Source organism: Strongylocentrotus purpuratus, unplaced genomic scaffold (genome assembly GCF_000002235.5).
Source record: "Strongylocentrotus purpuratus isolate Spur 01 unplaced genomic scaffold, Spur_5.0 spur5_scaffold_16, whole genome shotgun sequence".
Lineage (NCBI taxonomy): Eukaryota > Metazoa > Echinodermata > Echinoidea > Camarodonta > Strongylocentrotidae > Strongylocentrotus > Strongylocentrotus purpuratus.
Genome location: NW_022145601.1, coordinates 12,483,046 through 12,506,167, shown reverse-complemented (window position 1 = coordinate 12,506,167; position 23,122 = coordinate 12,483,046). Strand labels below are relative to the sequence as shown.

The window sequence follows — 23,122 nt, the reverse complement described above, 5'->3', positions numbered from 1 at the left end:
AGCGAGGCGCCATTTTTTGCTGTTAGGCGCCATTTTAAGTTACACTAAGCGTTAAGTTATATTCAACATTGTTCGTAAGAGCATAACAGGGACGGAGGAGCGGTGTAGACTATTTTGTTCTCCTTCAGAGAATGTTAGAATCGATTTCTTTCTAGAATAAACTATTAATTAACTGATTATCAAGAGGAAAACCAGTTTAACTTGATCATATTATGCATTTTAATCGATTGATAGTGTTTTTTTCCATATGTTTGTTGTATCAAAATGTAGCCGTCACAATAGAAATGCAAACAAAGCTACGACAAATTAATCTCTTCGATAAACTTTCTTCATATCCATAAAGCATTATCAAACAACGGAATATGTATTGGCTTGCAATTATTTGTTGGTTGACGTCATTTCAATAAGTATACAAATCACATATCTCATTTCAAACCGAATACAATATGCGCTATCATGGACACGATAAGCTGTTTGTTTTGATACCCAAGTTTTGTTTGATTGTTTTATCTTTACATTTATTTTTCTTGTATATCAGTGTTTAACATTTCATCAAAGTACGTGCAAGTATTGCTTAATCATTAATTTTCTTTGTCAATGAATACAACAATGAAACAATAAAAGCTTCATTTAATTTTGATAGCACTACTTTTGTTTCGCTTTGAAAGGTAAGCCAAATTAAAAAAATTGCTGAATATTGAACGATATACCAAAATAAGATTAGCATTTTCCCCATCTGACGAATACCATAATTCAGATATGTTTAATTCAAGAGCTTATCGGTATGTTATAGTGAGGAAAGATATATGCTGATTTGCAACTCCAACTAGAGGCCCAAGCTTGAAGTTTAGGAAAAGATAGTTTCCACAAATAATTTTTTTTAACTTATTCAATAGCTATTGATTTGTTGATTTATTGTTCAGGTTAGAAATACTGTTTTTAAGCAAGTGTAAACTAGACAGTATCTCTCATTGAAGTACAACCGGATCGACCTACGGCTTTAGTTCCTATCTAAGGAAATGTGAATAGTGTGCCCCTGTTCAATAATGTGCATTCTTAGTTTTGAAGTTTAAAAAAACATTCGACGAACGAAAATGAGTGATTTGGGCTAGTTATTTTGAGGAAACTCTCGACAACTGAGGTCGTGGGTTCGACGCGTGGGCCTCGCGCCAGTCCTCGTTTACCTGTACCTCGGCTGGCGCGGATTGAGAAGGTTTTGGCACGGAAGCTTACCAGGGGTACGTGCTCGGTCCCGCTCCGCACCTTTATTGGGGTGTGCGCGCTGGTTGCGAGAGGTGCTCGCATTGTTTGAGGAACCCGTATGACGTGTGGGTATGTCGGGGTGCACCTGAAAGGATCAATACAGAGCTTACCTGTCCGCTGTCCTATTGTTTGCCTCACCCTCCTCAACAACAGAACTCTAGAGAGAGAGGGAGAGAGGGACACGCTTACAGTGGAGTTCTATGCAACGGAATTCATGTGAGACAACCGTGGGAACGAAGCTCACTCGCTCTTCTCACACTTATTGTTCCAAATACCTCAGCGCATCGCGCTAAGACTATAAAACTCGACGAGGTTAAAGTATTAACTTTTGAAAGAAGAAGCGAGTCGGGGCCTTTCGTTTTTACCTCGATCTTTTGATGTTATTATTTATCTCAAAGCATCACGCTCACAATGGACGAATGTGGTCTTTTCTTTTGAGTCTCGTGATGTTGACGATTTTTGGGGCAAGGTGAATCTTTCTGGGCTTCTCCTGATGGCCTCTTCATCGCTTCTAAAGAATAATACATCAGAGTAAAAGAATAAAAGAACAATACCTCGTCTGTCATTTTATTTTATTTTGAGTGCTTTGTAAAACGTCGGAAAAGCTTGACAATTAATTTATCATATACCATCGCTCGGAAGCGAGAAAAATATTTACGGCATCAACAATACTTTTGTGAATTCGCGTGAACAACAATGTGTTTGGCGGTCGCCGAGAAGTCTTGATCTTTTTCGAAGAGAAACACAACTTTTGGGATAATTCACTCTTCAACCTCCAATAAAATAAGAAAAAGAGAAAAGCGTTGTCATTTGCTAGGCAACACACTTTTTGGAATATCGGATGAATATCGGTAGCGATCGAAAAGAACGAGAAGATTGATCTACTTTTACAAACAAATTCGACCAGCTTTAGCTAATAGTTTTCGAACAAAGCCATACAGTCGTTTTTCGTTTGGAAAACACTTTTCGAAGTTCTATGACAAGAAAAGAGAACGACAATTGTATAATTTTACAATTTTGCAAGAGGATTCGAAAGTTAGTGGTGGAAAATTAGCTGGAAACGGGGGCTGCCTGGATCGTCAAGATTGGTCGTCTGCTTCGAGTGAGATTTAATCGGTTTTTAGGCGCGCGCCGCGGGTCGTCCCGAGATAAGTCGCCCACACCACTGGTAATGACACCTTCTACTGATGAGATGTCGTCGTCAGAGAAACCGAGTAGAAGCCATGAAGGACGAAAGGTAAGGTATCATCTCTCTCCCTCTCTCTCTCTCACCCACCCACTTTCTCTCTCTCTCTCTCTCTAAATCCATTTTGTCTCTCTTTCTATCAAGACTTATCTCGACTCACCCGGGCAATTCACACCTGTATTCACGTTATTTATAATCTATTTTCCTCCCTCTACACTTAAATAAGATTGTATATTTTAAAAACTCACTGTATAAAACACACACACACTCTCTCTCTCACCCACCCACCACTTTCTCTCTCCCTCTCTCTCTCTCTCTCTCTCTCTAATTCCTTTCCCTTCTCTTTCGATCTAAATGTATATCAATTCACCCGGGCAAGTCACACCCGTATTCACGTTATTGAAAATCTATTTTCCTTCCTCTACACTTAAATAAGATTGTATATCTAAAAAAAACTCACTGCATAAAATACACACACTCTCTCTCTCTCACCCACCCACCCACTTTTTTTTTTCTCTCTCTCTCTCTCAATTCATTTTCACCTTCTCTTTCTATCTAAATCTTTCTTCATCTTTGAACAAATCTTTTTCTTAAAAAAAAAGAAAACGTTTCTCTAGTTTATATATAACATTCTGGATTATATTTTACACCCATTCCCCAAATTTTCTCTTAAATGCACACCGTGTTTGTATACACACGTTTATATTTTGAGGAATTATAATAGGTATTTTGATTTATGTGAAATAATCCATTTTTGTTTCATTACCGTTGCAGATATTGATATTTATTTTAATTAACTGGGGGACATGATTCCTGAGTATATGTTATTTATTTTGATATTTTCCTCTTAAATGTTACACGTATTATACCCCCTCCCCCCCGTTTTCCACTCTCTCTGTCTCACTCCTCCCTCCCTCCCTCTTTCTCTATTTCTAATACCGCACTTTCACCTATCTCTTCCTTGATTTCTCATTGTTAATTACCAAGCCTTTTCCTTTATCTAGACTTAACATCAGGAAACTGTAACAAAAAAGCACAAGACGGAAATATGACTGAAGAATTCGTTTTCATTCTGTATAGCCTTCTGTTCCCTATAGGATTATTAATATACGAATTATCGTATGAAACCCGTATTTGTCGGTCTTAAAGAATTTAAAAAACTTGAATACCATTATCTATATGAAGGATAATCCCCCAATGCATAATCTCTCTGTAATATTACATTCACATTTCATAAGTTTATGTTCGACTTTACAATGTTGATGATGAATATCTGTTCTATTATCACATCTCAATCCCTTTTAGTCATATATCAACAGACTATATTCACTAAAAAGAAGTCGGTCACTTTTGTAATGAAAGTGTAAAGTAAGTAAGTCTTATTGATGGCATTCATTCAATTTTTGTAAAAGATAATTCGATAGTATCAAAAATCTTGTACTTCCTATTAAAATAATTTTTATGATAAAGATGTCCTCTTATCCCTGTCTAGCTTTCCTCTCATTTCTCTGTTAAAAATATATTCCTTCAATTCAGACAAATTTTTATATATTTTCTTTCGTCTCGTACACCAAATGAAGGATGGATGTTTTCTTGACCTTTTCCACATGTGCTTTATAGTTATGTCAAGTAATAGTATTCATGATATAAAATCTAAAGTTTTTTCCTTGGCATCACCTTTTCACTCCCGACATTGTGGAATAACATTTTTTGACATTTATGATCCGGATTTTTATTTCTTGGCCTACAAAATTTGACATAGTCGTAAATATACATCTTGAATATATCTTTTTTTAGTTTTTCTTTCATTGGAAACTGATCATTTTATGATCAACTATTAGGTCTTGCTATTTATTAAGTTTTTTTCTTTTTTTGACGGAAATCTATTCTATTTACGTCATCGTATTATATATAAGCACTTCAACCATTCCCTCCCGTTTAGAATCAAAATCGGGTATGATCGTCTCAATATTTATTCTTTCTATTCGTGTTTCGTAAATTTATACCCGGATATAACTGACCTTTCGATTTATATGAGAAATTCCAGAGTTCCAACACAATTCAATAGAGTCATTAGTGTGTTAGAAGGAGACAGGGTTTTCAATATTACTCTGAATGTTATTACATAGGAGGTTTAAGAGATTGTATCTCAAACTCTATCTTAAGAAACAAAAGAGAAGTAAAGAAAGGAAAGAGGGAGGAGACTCAGGAAATTAAAAGAAAAATCTGTGTTTTTAACTTGCTGTTGATTAAGAAAATGATGAGTAAGGATAAAGCTTTAATTTTACTACAATTTGTAGGCTTGCAGGTTCTTGTTTATATATATAGGCCAACTTGATAGCCAATATTCTTTTTACCATGTTCAAGACCCACATTCATAACTACGTGTTAGCATGATGCCCTATAGTACACCGATCTGGAATTCCTTTTTAAGGAAAATTCTGACACTGTCAATTGTTTTTTCATAAACAGACATAATTATATATACGGCAACATGTTTTACTTATACATCTGCGGTCCCAAGCCTTATGTTCGCCATAATACTTTATTTTAAAACTTGATATGCCCTTGACATTAGAAATGGCGCCTTTTTGAAGTCACCCAAAATTACCCTTTTCTAAATTCATTCGTAGTGATTTCCCTATCTGACTCATCAAGTTTATTATGCCATCACTAACAACAGGATTCAATGTTTGACATATAGAGAATGCACCAATTGTATGCTTCGAGATTGCGACAGAACATTATAACAATACGAATTGTTCTGTCGATGTGTTTCCGCGTTCTGATCACCACGTAATGCTTGTCTAAACTTGTTAGGACATGTCTTTTCAAATCTTTGGAATAATATCTCTCTGATATGATCTTCAGCTGTCTTTGTATTGACATTTGTGGCTTAAATGGTGATAACAAAAATATAGAGCACAAACTAAAAAATAATGAATGTTGTTTCCAGTGGCCTGATAATAATTATCTTTTGAAATTAAGGACTGTGATTGAATCAGCTGTAACTGTTGTTGGACCGGTAATGTTGCAAAATACAAGGCAAGCATGTAAGGTTTGGACATGAGTTTTGTTAACGTCCCAAGTTAAACTTTAACATTTGATAGTGAAGAAGATACAGGATAATTTATATTAAATGATTACATCAGACAGACTATTCTCTAATCCATTCTTTTCTTAATCTATTTTATAATTACGAGAGACTTTAATTTCTTGAATATCATTTTTTTTTAATACAAGAAGTTCTTTAGAACAAATACATGCGCATTACTCATTATGTTATTATATCTGAGTAATTATTTTATTCATTTTGACGCCTGAATCAACAAGCTAACATAAGCTTCCTACAGGTGCTCCCTTTTCCTTCTACTCATTTTCACAGTTTGTTTAAATTAATTTAACATAATGCTCATGATTTGTATATTTTAAACTGTCTGTACTTCATCACATGTATATATTTGTATGTTTTTTAACGGAAATAAAGTCTTTTGAATTGAATTGAATTGATTCGAGAATAGGCAACTGTGTAAAAATTGGCAATTTTAAAAGTAATGTTATGAAAATTGAAATGTATAATTAAAATTATTTACCATTCTCCTTTTTGTGTTTGGTGGTCCCTAATAAAGAAAATCTTTTTGAAATAAAAAAAAACAATGTTTGTAATTATATGAGGATAACATAGTGAACCAGCTTTAGGTTGATAAAGACGTGCAATTAAAAGAGTCTATTCTGCCTTATTTATCACTAAAGTGTCTTTCAATCAACAGTCTTTTGAATAATTGGTAACAGAAGAATTACTTTAGGATAACTCCGTAAGGCATGAGACTGGTATAAGGGCTTGGGGAGGGGGAAGCGGGGTATTATACTATAAACTGTACCGATCGAAGAAGAAGCCCAAAAGAGAATAGATAGGAAGACAAAAGGGCACACTACAGCACCCCTCTCTCAATGCTACCACCAGACTGGACCCTATGGGGGCACAATTGTAGCCCTATAAGGAACCGACTGTATTGTTTGGAATATTGCATGAAAGAATGAACACCAAGGGTAAGAAGGGGGACAACTTCGCACCCCTTGAAACTTAATGGGTCGGGATTCTATTTGGGGTCGGTTTGGCGAGGGGGACTATAACACCTCCTCAGGATTTCAGTAAAGCCGTCTAGCTTGATGCGTTTTGGGGGTGTGGATGTATAGAAGAAGGGGATGGGGGTAAACAAACATGGGATTACATAAGGATTGTTTCCCAATAGGCAGTATAATACGAAAATCTGTGCAATTATAAGAACAAATAGGCTGTCAGTAATGAAGTCGGGGAAGGTCATTTCAGAATAGTATGGCGTCCGCTTGTGGCTATTAAAGCTATTCTTTACGTTTTAAAAGTGTGCGTGTGTTTGTGTGTGTGTGAGATTGATAGAGAGAGAGAGAGAGAGAGAGGGAGAGATGGAGCCTGCGTATATGAGATATGTATATCTTTCCGTGCTACAAATGACATAAATCAGTTGATTCTTGAAAGCTTATTTTTCCTCTGAAATTGATCAGTCATGGCCCAGGTGTGTATAAAAATGAAAATTATTTTTTTTGTCATAAGGGATCTAATCGTGGCCTAAAAGTGGAAAATATTTTTCTTCACTCCATCTGTAATTATAGCATTTTCACTGTAATCGATATAAAATCATACACACACACACACACTGTAAAAAAATTAAAATTGCATTGCAATATTGCAAATTAAGAAGAGTATATTTTGTGTATTTTTGAGTATATTCTTCTATTTTCTTTTCTTTTATTGTCTAGTCTTCCAAACCTCTGATGGAGAAGAGGAGGAGGGCGAGGATCAATGATTGTTTGACAGAATTACAGACTATACTGGACGCCCTTAACCCAGAGGTAAGAAAAAAATAAGACTTCTTGCTTTTTTCCCCATTTTTTTTGCAAAAATCTTACCAAGATTGAAATGTATGAAAAATACTATTTTACGCCTTATCGATATGGTATTTACAGGGTATATTAATCCTCTTAATTGTTATGCATACCGCGGCCGTTCTGTTAAGAGTTCTGAAGAGTCGTCTGTAGCTATGCTATTCGAACCATAGACCTGATCATAATTATCAATATCATTGACTTATTATTAATCATTGTATGAATGTTAACTCGAATAGATAGAACGTCAGTTTATGGTTTATGAACATATCTATTACTTTAAAGTAAAGACTACGTGTATACAATACCCTGCATTGCAGATTACCCAATACACATATTTTGGATGTCAAATAAAGAATGTGATGTATTTGTGATAATTCTATATGATGGGTATTTTCTAAAGAAAGATTATCGAAATACATTGATGAGTGTTTACGATTACCAGCAGTAAGAAATGGATGCGTAGGGGGGGGGGGGGGGTCAAACCATTCATTATCTTCACGAGGTTCTTAAATACATTAACTGACAAAGTTCTATATGCTAAAATGAAAGCTATAAAGTTAATTTGATAATGATTTCCTCTATCTCAAGAATTACCAACCAATCTTGGAATTTACACAATTCAGCAGACCTCAAGATTGAGAAAAGATCGGGTCTTTGTATCGATTTTATTCATCTAAAGAAAGTGGGATGATATCCATTTTATAACAAAGATTTTCAACCACTTCATGTTGTGGCGAGAAAACAATACATTTTCAGGATTTATGGACCAAAGACCGAGTTAAAAGCATCTCCATGAGTGACTCAATTCAGCATGATGATGGTAATGGGCTCATTTAAATTATTATGGTTTTCATAGGTAATTGCACAAATTATTTCCAATAATCGGATAGTTACTATGCAGCGATCATGAAATTGCATATAATTAGGCGCAATTCCTTCAATTTAGGGATCAACTTTCTCCTTAATTTGAATTTCCCTTGGTATGCGTTCAATATGCACCAAATTGGTTGAAAAATAGCACTTCTCAATAAATCCTCGTTCCATTCATATACCAGGAGCTTCAAATCAACTAGAATGTTAAATTGTTGGAGAAAATTCAAGAGGGTTCGAAGATTCCTTGCTTCCAAAATAACCAATAGATTAACTATAATGGGGATCATAATTGCCCTGGTTTGGCAGGCGAGTTATATCGAATGACATTTGAATGACGTTCGTGAATGGGAGTTTATTAAGGGCCTTTTTGACTGGGTAGCTTGCAATGGGGGATGAAATTGAGTAATTCAGTATAAATTCGATTAGTTATACTGATCAATCAAATGCATAGTTTTGCAAACTGACTTCGACGTGATTTCACGATCCTATCCAACATGTCCAACAGAGGGCAGTTTATATTAGACATATCAAAAATATTCTTTTAAATAAGGAAAGATAAATCTGGAAGGCAACCTGGCAATTGTAAAGACGTGGTAGTAATGGGGTGGTTGGGAAAGGCACCACGAACTCTTTATTTGGTCCTTTTTTTAATATACACAAATATTCCTCATGCACGTTCTTTATTTTTGTTAGGGGGGGGGGGGGGTTGGTGTTATAATCGTCAAATTAAACTCAGAATTCAGATTGAAAATCCAGCACCGTAAATGTGTCTTTTTCTCATGGTATTTCGAGTATTTCAAGTGTTTGTTATACCACTGGTCTAGCATTGTTTACCCTCTCGCTTTTCGCTTCTAAATTGGCCAGATTTAAGGGGTAAAAGTTAAAGAAAGGGGGTGAAAAAGGGCAGGAGAACAAGACTTTCCGATTGAGGAGATTTGCTAAATGGAGCCCTTCAGTCAGCTGAAAAGACGGTCGCCAAACAATTATGTTTTTTTCTTTCTAGCTGGGGGTCGAAGCACCATTTAACGACCCTTTGAGATGGAATGAAGGGGTCTCTGACGTAAGAATGAGATAGTGGACGCCACCCTGTCTAAAAAAAACCTTTAAGGGCCATTTCATGCATGGCCAACCCGGCTTGAAGTTAAGGGCCTACGTAAGGGTCCGATAGTAATGGTGGTGGTGATTTATTTTGAAGTGGTGTTCACAAAGGCTTTATATTTGAAAAATGGTTATAAAATGAAGGAAGTTTACATAACATTATAAATGAAATGATGTATAATTATACGTGAAATGTACCGCTCATTTTGATAATGCTAAAATATATAGAATTGATTTGCTACCTATGGCATGTGGTTAACTAATAAACGGAAATAAACCATAGCAATTAAAGTGTTTTGATGATTGTGAAGGGAAGCAAAAAAAACGAGGGGCTAAAGTAGGATTTCTAAGACTCTATGTTGAAGGAAAAGATAAATTATTACTTTAATTATTGTACAATTTAGGCTAAATATTTCATAAACATTTTGCCAGCGGCTCCAAAAGTCTTTATCCGTCAATAGTATATACAGTATCTGTACAGCAGAGGATACTGAAAACTATACAAAATAAAGCAGGCAAATTCATGGTCTCAACAACAATTCTATTTCCCTTTAGAAATACCAAGACAATGTCACCAAGTCAGTCGTTTCCTTGTTGTATTCATTGGATAATTGTTTCCTTACACTTATCGTCCAATTAAAAAGGGAGAAAAGGGTAGAGGATGGAACCATCATGACTTAAGATTGGACGGAGGCATAAAGAAAGTAGAAAGAAGGCATTCTTATTAGTATTAATCAATACCTAAGAAAATATTCAACCTCTCACATTTCACTTTCTCTTTTTTTTTAACGAAACTCTCTGACACATCCAACTTTCTTTTTTGAACAACGAACAAACCCCCTGAAAATCAGAGCATACCTTTAATAGCCACGTGTCCTCCAACTTTCAAAATGGCGCCATTATTGAAAAGACGGTGAGGAGGGCCAGAATAGAGCCGAGATCGAGGGCCTCAAATATTAAAGGGGTGTACGACTTTTTTCCTCTTGTCCTGAAAGGCAAATTTTTCTCATCAATGGATCTCCAGTATTAAGGCCATTATTATATTCCTTACGTCGTACCCCCTCTATAAAATGTTTATCTCATTATTCATACATAAATGTTTTATTTGTATCTTATCTTAGATTTGTTAAAGTTTCCCCCCCCCCCCCCCAACCAAAAAAAAGAGGGGAAAATAAAATGCTATGGGTTTCTTAGATTAAGTTAAAGTGTTTATTTACCTGTTATGCTGGCGGTATAGGACTTATCTAATGATTTGTTTTTGTTTTATAAGGAGCGGACATTATATGTCATAATATCCCAAAAAGTGATGAATTAGTTATGATTCATTTTAGAGCTTTTTAAAGCCACATACCCTACAATATCGATTTAATCCGTACACAGTTTTAACATGTCTTTTTGTTAATCTCGATATTTCCCAGTTCCACAAGGCACTAAATTTCATTCAATTTGTAGTATATTGTTCATATTGGCATTCCATTTCGTTTTACGAGCATCATCTGGTCAATTTCTTCGAAGGGGCTACCAATACATCTCATTACTTCTATTGTCTGTGGTGTAAGGAATAGACTCGGTAGCTTTTAAGTGCATACTTATAAGTGCCCCGCAAACAAAACACTCGAGAAAAGAACACCGCCAGATGACCCAAGTGATGATTTTGGCGCTCATACCCAGAATATCGAGACGAATGTGAAGGGCCTGTTTTTCATTTGATTATCAGTACACCTAGAAATGATCTCAAGCATGTTATCCTGTTATGTCATGTCACTATGAACATGACGACAATGAAAGCGGACAAAATATACATTACCTCAGGTAGACAAAGGAACATCCCTTCACTGCTATTATGTAAACATGTGTAGAACAGGTGTCACATGCATATTCACCTGTTCTACACAATTGTACATAATTGCAGTGAAGGGATGTTCCTTTGTCTACCTGAGGAACTGTATATTTTGTCCGCTTTCATTGTCCGTGGTGTTCATAGTGTGTATAGGACCACCTCTAATATATCTAAAACCACAGTTTGTAGTAAGCTAATACATTATTACAATTGAAATCATTTTAAGGGTCACTGTTTCTGGGGGATGGATGCTTCACGAATATTTTCTTTAAATTCACTTTAAATTCACAAAATTTGATGAGGCTTTCTTGTTTTTATTTTAACATTTCCTTTTTATTTGAATCGTTTTACTAAGGAGGTGTTTGAGACGAGTTTCAATCAAATCTACTGCCATTTTTTTCGTTAAAATGAGAGGAATAATGAATTCGCTATTTACATCGTCATGATAATTGACTCTAGACTGAACTTAATTCCCGCTTATTTGTGTATTACAAATACAGAATGGTGAAAAAATTCATTTTTCCAATGTATCCGTTTAACCCACAGCTCTTGTGATCTACGATTTGTATAATTCCATGAAATTACAAAGGTTCTCCAAAGGCTATGATTATCGCTGCAACGATTAATGGCCAGTGCAAATAATAACAAGTAAAATGTTATCAGAATTAAAACTAGACTGAAAATGGGAGACACTGACGCCAGCGAAATCTTCATATCAGTATTGGCGACTTTGAGGAGATGAGATTTTGTTTGGTCAGGGACAATCATGTTGGTCCCACTGACTCCTGACCATGTCGGGTTTGATTACAAACATCAGATAGCATTGTGTGTGGGTTGTTTTACTCGTTAATAACAAACCAAATAAAACAAAGAGTCCTTAGAGCGCCGCAAAAAGTCATGGGAAAATTGTGTTTGGGGATGATTTGAGGATAAAGACTGATAAGATGTCATTAAAAAATTGATAAATGAGACAATCTTTAATTTAAAGTAGCCACTGAGATGAAAGGAGAACAAAAGTACCTGCATATCTCTTTGCATATACAACGAAGGCGAGTGACAATCATCCTCACACACACACACACACACACACACTCTCTCTCTCTCACCCACGACTGCACCACCCACATCTCTACATTTCAACTTGTGATCATGCACTGACGGTTGATAGATCGATGCTGTAGAGAGCAGTAACTATTATTATAAGTGGCCAGTTTGGATTTATCAACCAAAATGTAATCATTTTGATAGGCGATAAACGATATTTACTCTGTCCAATGCGATAACATAAGCTGCGTATCTACATGATACCTTGTGAACTCAATTTTATGCATTTTGGGTGTGGACATTTTTAAATATATAGCCTATATTACAAAAATTAAGTAAACATTTTTAAATGATGATATATCGAGAAAACCCCCATATGTACGGCGAATTTTCATATTTCATATCTCGTGTAATGTAATATGATAAACAATATTCACTGTTCTTTGTTCTTTTTAATATTTGTTGGAAATATTATACCAATGGATCCCGTCACCTTGATTTTTATAATTTCTACTTCCGTGAGAATATTAGTTTTAACGAGCAAAATCGGAAATAATTGATAAATAAAAAAAAAATTGGTTTAATTTCTTGAATGGGCATGTCAATGATAAATGACCCGTACAACAGCTCCGGTATTTTCTTTTGTTCCCCCAAAACCAAATGCGTGTCAATTAATGACCGAATAATATCTTTCCAGCCCTAATCAGGATCATCAAAACACTATTTATAGTACCCTTTTTTATTATCATTTTAGGAGACAAATATGACAATATGAATTCCAAACTTACCTAACACAACAGAAACAATTTAATTTTGATAGGCGAGTACAAAATTTGATTTGAAGCATAAGAAATTAATTAACAATACGTCGAAAAGAAGAAGAAGGAAAATTGATAACAAGTTATTATTGTTAAAATTAAATGCGTTTTTAAAAATAATGAACAAAAAACACCCCCACAAACCTCAATATAAATGGTTCAAAAATATGGTTTATGTTGTTGTATACTACACACCTTTTTTTTTCTCGAACTGAAGTATTAATATAATTTAAATGGTGGAAATGTGTATTTACAGAGATCAATAACATTAATAAAATTGACTTGATGTTATTAAACAATTTTGTCTTAGATTCCAATCCTAATATGCTAATATGCTTTGAGCCACAAAGGCAATCAAATAGAGATATTGCAATTCGATATTGACTGTTTTTTAGAGTAACTTAATTTGCTTCATTTCCTCAGGAATAATACAAGAATACAATACCACAATACTTACTTCTTGCTATATACAAGCACTTTGCCTTTCGAAATGTTTTGTAATATTGAAGTATTGGATTTATGTATCGCAATAATCTGATTTGTTTGTTTTTTCTTCAATATTTGGTAAGTTTTTGAGGGTTTCTTAATAATTGATTTTCTCTTTGCGACCTTGATCTATAAAAACGAAACTGACCCTAACCTGCTTTTTAAAAATACATATAAATTTAGATCTCTCAGGATTTTTACTATAAAGAAATAGTTCAGACACCTGTTGATTTAACCCTGTCAAAACAAAATATTTAGCTAGAATTCAAAATAATAACACGAAGAAATCCAGCGTTATTTCTGAACATCTCACTTGATCACAACAAAGATTTACAGGACAATGGCATATTTGTTCCTGCCCTCAAGTTTTTCTTTTCTCACAGATCTTTTAACAATTCTTTAGAAAAGATGGAAAGAAAATCTGACCTTTTAACACCTGTGTTTAAAATAAGTCAGTTTGATTTAGATTTGACCATAGCAAGTGTAGCTCCGAACACTTAAAACCCGGGGACCTCGCAGTTGTTCGTGGTTTTGCCAAGTCAATTTTAATTTCAATTTTATCCTCCATTGGATATCAAGGAAACAATATAGGAGGAAGTATATCAGCCACTTTTTTATTAACTGGTGAGAAAATGTCAAGTTTACATGTTTTGAAAAGTGCACTCGTCTCAATCTTGTCAATCAAATATCATTCAAATATCGACAAGGCCGTTGAGCTGAAAGATTCAACAAGCGCCCGAATCTGATTATGCGAGCAATCCAAGTCAAATCACGTAGTCTCATTTTCGGGGGAAATTGCAATGTTCTCAGAATTTATTAGAAGTAAATTACATCACTGATAGTATCTCATGTAAAATGCATATAAAACACAGTGCGAATAATGTTGTAAAAAAATAACGAGGGGACTCAACTTAGATGTGTGATTTTTTTGTAATAAAATTTGGTCTAAGGTATTTTGTGGTAAATTCATCCCAGAAATAAAATTTCCAAGCCTGCAGCATCAAAAGGAACAGGAAAAATAGGTTTTGGAGGAATTTTAAATCAGAATTTTGGTTTCAATATCTCAAAATCTATCACGAATATGTTGGTGTCAAATTAAAAAAAATTGTGGTACATGAAAAACAACTTCATAGCATATCCTAAAAGGCAGTAATTCTTTATTGCATTTTTGTTCATCTGAATAACGTCTTGTCTTTTTTTCTCAACTCTTTCTTATAATAGAATAACAGCACAAGACAAAACAAGCGAGAGAAAGCCGACATTTTGGAACAAACCGTCAAACTGGTCAAGCAACTTCGACAACATGGAATCCGAGGTGAGAAGGAATTTTCGAGACAATTTGAGATCTAGACATCTCTTGCAATAATCCTCGGCTTCACGTTGAAGTCACGTCTGATACCAGTACTAGAGATTCTTTCATGACAAAATTATGGTGTCAGGTATTTTGCTTGCTTCTGCCTATTTGCTTTATTCTCACGCCCCCTTTCTGTATTTGTCTCCCATTTGTTCCTCATAATAAAGGTATCCTTGAAGAAGAAAACCAAAAATTCAGTTTTGAAGTCATTTGAGGTAAAGAGTATTAAAGATCTTATTACTTTACTAAACGAGGCAAGTTCTAGTCTCGGAGTAATATATGCTATTAAGACTCTGCGTAAGTACAAATGTTGAAACACATACATAAAATTTAACAAAATAATCATATGCAAAATATTTACAAATCCATGACATTTATGTTCTTAAGACAATCAGACAGAGCTGACATAAAAACTACATGCAACAAACATGATGAACATTAAAAAAAGAGAATTTAAATGAAAAATTATTCACTTTTTAAAAATTGATTTTATGGCCTCTGAAATCATATCTGGGTATTTCCCAGTCATTTTAATTATAACGATTCTTTAGAATGTATAACCAAATGACAGTTTTGCTGATTTTTAATCAAAGAATCGAAAAGATAACACAAATCACAAAGTCTTTTGACCTGTTTTTGGAGAAAATGAGGGAGACACTCTTACTCAATAACATTTACTTTAAAAAGTCATCGTCCTTTTAATATGTTTTGTTATTGTATGTCTGTCTGACGAATGTGGGCGATACAATATTATCCTTTAACAAATCAACATTCATTGAGGAAAAATAAAACGCCCACATAACTCACATTATTTTTCCATATTTTTGTTTCTGAAATAATTCGATGTTTTGCGCCAAATGGGGAAAAATTGTTATTGTATATTAGCGTGATTTAGACGTGATGACTTAGCAAACAGAAACGAACGACAAATACAATGGGGGTTTAATCGAGCTTTAATTCCATTAGGTTGGGTTGTCAAAAGTCACGATGCTGGCAAATAAAACAGTGCCAATGTTCTTGAATTTGTGTTAAAGTGCCTAATAGCATCACACCTAAGGTAAATTCGAAAGACATTCCCTAAATTCCTTGCGAGAATTGACGGACAAACATTTACCTTCAGACCGCAAAATTAATGTCACAATTCCGTCAAAACAAGCTCCTGTATACAAGGTCCATACCAACACAAGTGTCTTTTCAAAATAATAAAACGAAACAGTTGACAATCCGGTGTTTCATATCACATAAAACGGGCACTTGAAGGAAAGCATGTCCTATACAAAAATAATTTGCCAGTAGCATGACAATCAAAAGGAAAGAAGTAGGCCCAAGTGTTGTCATGCACCACTCGATTAAAATCCAAGTTTTAGAAAGAATTCCTGTTTAATCAAAGTTTGTGCCTATTGTTGGGCGCTGAAGGAATCTTATGGTGGCAAAATATTCATTATTAGCATATATTTACAGTCATTTTCTTTTCAAATTCGAATTTTGCAACTGGTAGTGTTTCATTCACCCCAATTGTTGTGTAAAAAAATGAGGGTTCCAAATTTTTTCCAGAAAGTCTTTTGATCTGAACTTTTGCGCAACTTTCATAAACTCATCTTGCTGCTACAGATACATTTATTTCGAGATAACATTTGTAGAGTTTGCAAATCCGTGATAGTTGTCTCGCGTTCCTCATCCCTCATACGTTTCAAAACTGATGTGAAACTTTTGTACACTTTTGTAATACATTTTCGAGAAAAACAGCGTTACAATTTATTCCTCTTTGTTCATTTTGTAATCGTGACAGTATTTTACTAATGCGGGTAAACGGCGTTTGTGATTATGAAATTATTGACGGTCGTACATACACCAATGTGGAATTCAAACTTTTGATTTTATCAACTATGTACATATCCAAAGGAAAAGTATTGGTATACTATTTTCACGTATGACTTTGGTGTAATCATTTTCATATTCATATTCATGTTATCATTTTCACACCGGTTTTAGAGAGGGTTTTGAGGAATTAATATAAGAAGTTTATATAGAGAGAATGAAAAAACTGGCATAGTTTTAAAATGATTACTTATTCGTTTTTAATCTCTCCTCAAACGTCTTATGTGTATTATGTGTATGGAAATGAAGCCTGTGTTTAGTCATACATACATTGATACATACTTTTTTTAACACTTCCATAAGCTCAGTCTACATTTAGACACGGAGCCCGATTTAGTAGCTATAAGTCCGGATTGCTTATCGAATCCATTATCCCTTTTAAAAAGTAACTGGATCAGCGAGTATCATCATCATTTTACTGTAATCAGACATAGTAGAATTCGTTCAGCCTTGGGACAGTATTCATTGGTCAGTTTGTTTGTCGTAGCTTTGAATGACGTGAGACGAGATGACGGTCCAGTTAGGGTCCCGTAGGGATGCATGTGTCACCCCTCCCCTAATTTAGTTCCCGATTTAACCATGATAACAGATAAGCATACGATCGGAAAAAACTTTCGAAAACTCAACCGGAGGCAATTTCAAAAGCCTTGTTTATCACCTATTGAAATGCGCGAATGTAACATTTACATTTTTCGTAATCCACAGATGGAGTCTTTTGGATATATAATGAGGAATCGCATTTGCCTTTGCGTTGACTTTTCGAAAGTCTTTGCGATCGAGTATGTCCGTCATCGGAGCTGATAATGTTAAAAAAGCAGAAAGCGGCCAAGACTCATCATTTCCTCTAAAAACTATATCGCGACTCCTTTGATTGTAAATGATTTACTGGGTCAGACGGTGGGATTGATTATTTTTTTTGCGACTCGTAATTTGTCAATTTTTCACGGTCCCGCCACGATTCGTCTGGCCAACTCTGTGATTAACTGAATACTGTATACAGAGGCCGCAAACAACAATCCCCTTTTAATCCTGCTCATGGTCACATTATTGATCTCCTTGCATCGCAAAAGGACATCGAAGGTTAGACATAGAGAATAAGGCTGGAGTAGATAAACATTATGCGATCCAGAGCCGTCGCCGTTTTGCAAAAATCTATTTATATATTAAAAAAAAAAGAACAAGGGGAAAAAGAGAACAAGATGTCACAATCTTCCAAAGGTGAAGCAAATAATATCATTATTATGAAAAAGTTGGAACTCAAAATGTAGATTATGTTTTAAATCGCAGCTGTTTCAGTAAATGTAGGTCAAACTAGATATGCTTGAATATACAGATCACATGTACCAGAGTTGTTTCATCAACACGTTGTATCACTTAAAATTGTAGTCTAAAATCTAGTTAATGCTCATCTTTAAAAGTACTTTGATTTTAAAAGAAATATGTAAAGATGCTTTTAAAGTGTAAAGGTATGTGAATTATTTAACCCTTTTGCTTCTAGTTCATTTTTAAATTCATATTACCCCCTGATGATAATGGTACTTATTTATATATATATATATATATATATATCACTAACAAAGTTTAAAATCTGAATACATATGCTACGAAAATGTAACGGAGTCTCTTTTCATCTCCCCCCCCCCCTAGTAAAGTTTTTTAAAAACCGTTTTCTTTTTATTACCCCAAATAAACCAACTGTCTTACTAAAAAGGGGGGAGGGGATAATTCGATCCAGACATTGAATCTATTTAAAGCTTGTCTATCTCATTTTTATGATTTGTCAAACGTGCTCTAAATGTGCAATAAGAAATTAATAACCCATTCAAAACATACTCGGCATTCCTATTCGGAAACAAAAGCCATGTTTTAAAGATTTGGAATTGATTTCGACGATTCGAGGGCACAGATTTATTGAACAAATTTACCTCACCGTTAATTAGTCCGGCGTGTAGAGTCCAAGGGTTAGCCCCTTTTCGGGATTTGTGAGAGACGAATTTAATTGATTACTTGCTCTGTGTATCTAACACTCTAATGGAGTCTTTATGATACCCAGATTGGGGTCTTTTTGTTTGTATTTCCCATCATAGTCGATGTACATGAGAGCTAGACCTGTTCCCACGTCCTTAAAGGCTGGTCGACATCTAAAATATTACGACTTTCGGAGCTTATATTTGATAATATTTGAACGATGTCCCTCCGTTTTCATTTCTTTTAAAATATTCTTTTCATCACATTTGTTTTTCAGACTTCTGCCCCGTATTCGTGTCTTTATCCTAATGTTAAAAAAGTTTCTTTTTTGCCCTAGCCATACAATTAACATTTAAAAACCTGCAATCGATATCTTCAAATTGTCAGAGATGAAATATGACGACTTTTAGCAATATATTAAATAAATTCTTCATTTAATTGACAATGCTAAAAATCTTACACAATTTGAAGTGTAATACTCTATAACAAAGTTTAGTCAACAAAATAACATTAGTAGAGTGTCATAGTACCCTGAATTACTACCCCAGTCACACCGACAAGACCGACACCAAACCAAATCTTATTTTACATATTTTTCATTATTATACGACACCGGTTTATTAGTATCAAACTTGGAGGTACTTGTATTCAAGATTTGTACAGGGTATTAAATTTAATTATTAATAATTATTGCCAATTTTATATTGAATTAAAGTGCCGTGTAAACGTTTTACTTAAATTACACATTTGCTTAATATATGAATTTCAAAATAATTTAGAATGTAACAAATTTAATACCAATTGAATTTGACTGGATATATTTTTTAGGAATAATGCATTATACCATCACTCAATTTGGGTTTACCTTCTCTCTCTTTCTTTCATTATCTTTCTCAATGTTAATTGTTGAACAATACGTTGATGTCAGTTGATATGTGATTATTGGTCCTGTGAAGTCCTATGTACCTTATAATTATGTTTAAATGCGATTGCTCTTAAGTGTTTTTTTCCCTTCTTTTCATATCTATGTATTTAAAGAGTCAATTTATACAGTTTTATTGTACAAAGAATATATACATATTGTGAACCATTTATATGCCTGCCTTTTTTACTGTATGAAATCCAACTCATGGTTGCAATAAATGAATGATTAAATAAAAAAGACCGACTATGGATCGAATGAAATATTACATTACCCCTAAAGGCCGAGAATCGGTCGGTTTGGACTCAGTTTGCTGGTGTGACCGAGGCATAAATTTGTTAGCACCCCATGCTACCCCCAATTAAAGATAAACTCCAGTACTGGTAAAGAAAAAAAAAAAAAATTCTCACAGAATCAAACGAAACTTACACTGAATGTTCAAGATTACAAATAAATGACATGTGCCAAACTATTTTGGAAGAAAATGTATACTGGCTGAGTAATGAGCATAGAAAGACAGGGAAATCAAGGTAGTACTAGCCCCGACACCATGTGTGTTGTCCCATATATAGCTTTCTATGTGAGTGCTTGTTACTTTACCAAGACTCGGTCAAATTTATTATGATTTTGATGACTCCAGAACCTTGCAGTGCACACCAATACTTACATGCTACATGATCAACTGTTTCTGATCCTTTCCACACCTTTTCTTTCACAATGCAATTGCATTACCAGTACTAAAGTTTATCTTTAATAGATGTAGAATATTATTGTACTTTAAAGAAATAAGAACCAATGTAAAACTGACAGGATCAAATCCATTTTTTTCAGTGTGGGGCCGAGAAACCTTTCATCAAAGAACAAAATCAAACTGTTTGTCCGAAAAATGTAGATTTTATAGATTATATTCTGAAATAGAATTTTGATATATCCAAATTTGATATCATTTGAAAAGAAATTCTAATTCCCCTTTCGAACGGATCGTCTTACTTTAATATTTTTCTTTCCTAAGCATGCTAAAAGACATCTTTATGTTGCATTCCTTTAATCAAAGATAGGTAACACATATTTAGTCTGATCCCTGTGTGTATTTAATCCTTTCAAGGAAATCCCCTACAAATCGCCTGTACACGAAGCCGTCCATTTTGTTTTCATGACATGAAGTAGAATGCTCAAAAATCGAAATCAATAGGAAGAAACCCCCAAAATGATCTAAAGTTAATAGTGTCTTGACTGAAAAAGGGGAATTGGCGATTGAAAGCTAAGTCTCTGTTTTGACATGGTTTAGCTAAGCTTTGGGAATAACCTTCTATATCGTTTTCCAAATAGATTACGTCTATGTACTGTTTGGGACTTCTTAAATACTGATTATCATTCTTAAAATCTATACCCATACACCAATATCGTTTTGAGGAATATAGATGGAAAAGGTGGAAGAAAACGAAAGCGTGGGCCTCAAGGGAACACATAATTTATCATTGTGCATTTTTCATAGTCTATTCTATTCACTCTAAAGGGACACTTTGATCTTAATAATCTCCTATAATGAAGCTCTACCCTACATTAGAAGAGATTGCCTTATCATTGATTTGTGTGAATCCTCTTTTAAAAGAAGAATGGTTAATATTTAAATCAATTCAACCTTGATATGTAAGGATTCTTCTATGTAAATTCCACTTGCTATTTCTTTCGCGAGCCAATATTATCTTCCAAAATCATTCAATGGGGCAACCTGTCCATTTAAACATTTTGTATCATATTAGGAAAGATGTTCCTCCTTTTTCTCGTCTTGTTGTCTCCTTTTTTAGTATGTTTTTTAGAATACTGCCCAGACAAATATTGTTTCTTCCGTTACCATACATTAAACATGAATATCATAATTCTTAGAAATAATGCCGGGATTGCATTAAAGAATATCTCCCTCCCCCCTCAAAAAAAACACGAAACATATAAATCGTTTGCCTGCACTTTTATTGGCCAACCTATAGCTTAAATAGTTAATTTACATAATAGTCACCCGATGTAGATTCATCTCAAAATTATAATTTGAATCTCGTACTTATTCAAAAATATTATTTTCATTTACATTTTCTTCTTCTTCATATTTTGTCTTTCTAGGCAATCACCCACCAGACCCAAACACTCAAGTGCAATTTAGGTCGGGGTTCAACGAGTGCATGGCAACCGTCACCCAGTTTCTTTCGGCAAATAATGGCTCGCTGAATGGGGAAGCTAAGGCCGGACTTATGTCTCACTTAGCAAACTCCCTACAGTGCAACAAAGTGTACTCCGAACGCTTGCCCCACCCACCGCGACGACGCCCCGAAGAGGCAACCAATGGCATGAGCGCATCCGCAAAGCCAACGCCAACTTCTACCCAATCACATGCCGGCGATTCAAGCGAGGTCAGCTCTATGAACGTTGTTCATCCAATGCCAGCTGCCACTCCTGAGGCGGCTGTGACGTCATCTTCACCACATTCCACAGTATCGGTGCCAGCAGTGAGTGTACCAAACGCTATGAATGGCGCGTTGCCTAGTCTCACAGCCAGGCTGGAGTTCACCTCAAACGGGAGCAATGTACAAAATACAACTCGACTCGTGCCTATACATATACCATTCAAGGTGCAATCGCCTGGACAGATAATTCTAGTCCCATGCCAGTCGCAGATGATTAATGGTAACCAGCTAACTACGCCCATGATCCCCGTTATGAGTCCTCCCACCGCCACCCTGGCCTCCAGTCCGCTATCGTCTGCCGGGAGCTCGGGCTCTGTCGCAATATCACCAGCGCATCACTTCCAATCTCCGCAAAAGCCCTCTCCCCAGCCAATAGACACTGGAGGCCCGTCAACCTCGGGTACGATCATGTACGCATCTTACCCCGCACCGGCACCACCCAGTGCCGCCGCGGCTGCTCGAGTCGCCAACCTTATGCCCCAAGCGGCGGCGCCATATCCGATCGCTTTCGTTGCCATGGGAGACTCCTCCGAGATGCAAAATGAACAGTTCTACCAGAATCTACCAAGGTTTTTGGTAAACCCACCTAATGGCTCAGACCCAGTCTGGAGGCCGTGGTAATCTCCGACCATGTTATGATAATGAGTAATTAGAAAAGAAGAAAAAAGGTTATAACATTGGACACGCTTAAGCTCATTGTGCAATCAATCATTGTCGAACTTTGATATTTAGGATATAGAATTATCGAAATGCCAACAACTAGACAAAACTATTTCATTAATGAGTTAACATTATGAAGAGAATTGGAATGATGAGAGATACAAGATGATAAATACACATTTTACTCCGAGCAGTTACAAGTCTTTCATTACCGTTATGAACAAGACCTAAAGCTTATCTGCCGTAGTTTACAGGAGGGATTAGACCGCCCTGCAAGGTCACTGGACAGGTGGTTATCCCCTCAACTCAGCTCTCAGTTAACATAAGAAAAAGGAGGATCATGGGGG

General features: G+C 35.3%; 1 protein-coding gene across 2 annotated transcripts; it reads left to right on the top strand.

The window, feature by feature from the left end:
• Positions 1 to 936: 936 nt before the first annotated feature.
• LOC581970 (transcription factor HES-1) lies at positions 937 to 22,772 on the top strand. 2 transcript variants are annotated; one of them, XM_781947.5, is made up of 4 exons: positions 937 to 2,500; positions 7,247 to 7,339; positions 14,756 to 14,849; positions 21,775 to 22,772. In XM_781947.5, the coding sequence occupies exons 1-4, from the start codon at positions 2,435 to 2,437 to the stop codon at positions 22,734 to 22,736; spliced, it is 1,215 nt and encodes a 404-aa protein (XP_787040.2). In that variant the 5' UTR covers positions 937 to 2,434; the 3' UTR covers positions 22,737 to 22,772. The 2 variants fall into 2 exon arrangements, with proteins under 2 accessions (XP_787040.2, XP_030842666.1); XM_030986806.1 differs by lacking the exon at positions 937 to 2,500 and adding an exon at positions 6,862 to 7,002.
• The last annotated feature ends 350 nt before the right edge of the window (positions 22,773 to 23,122 follow it).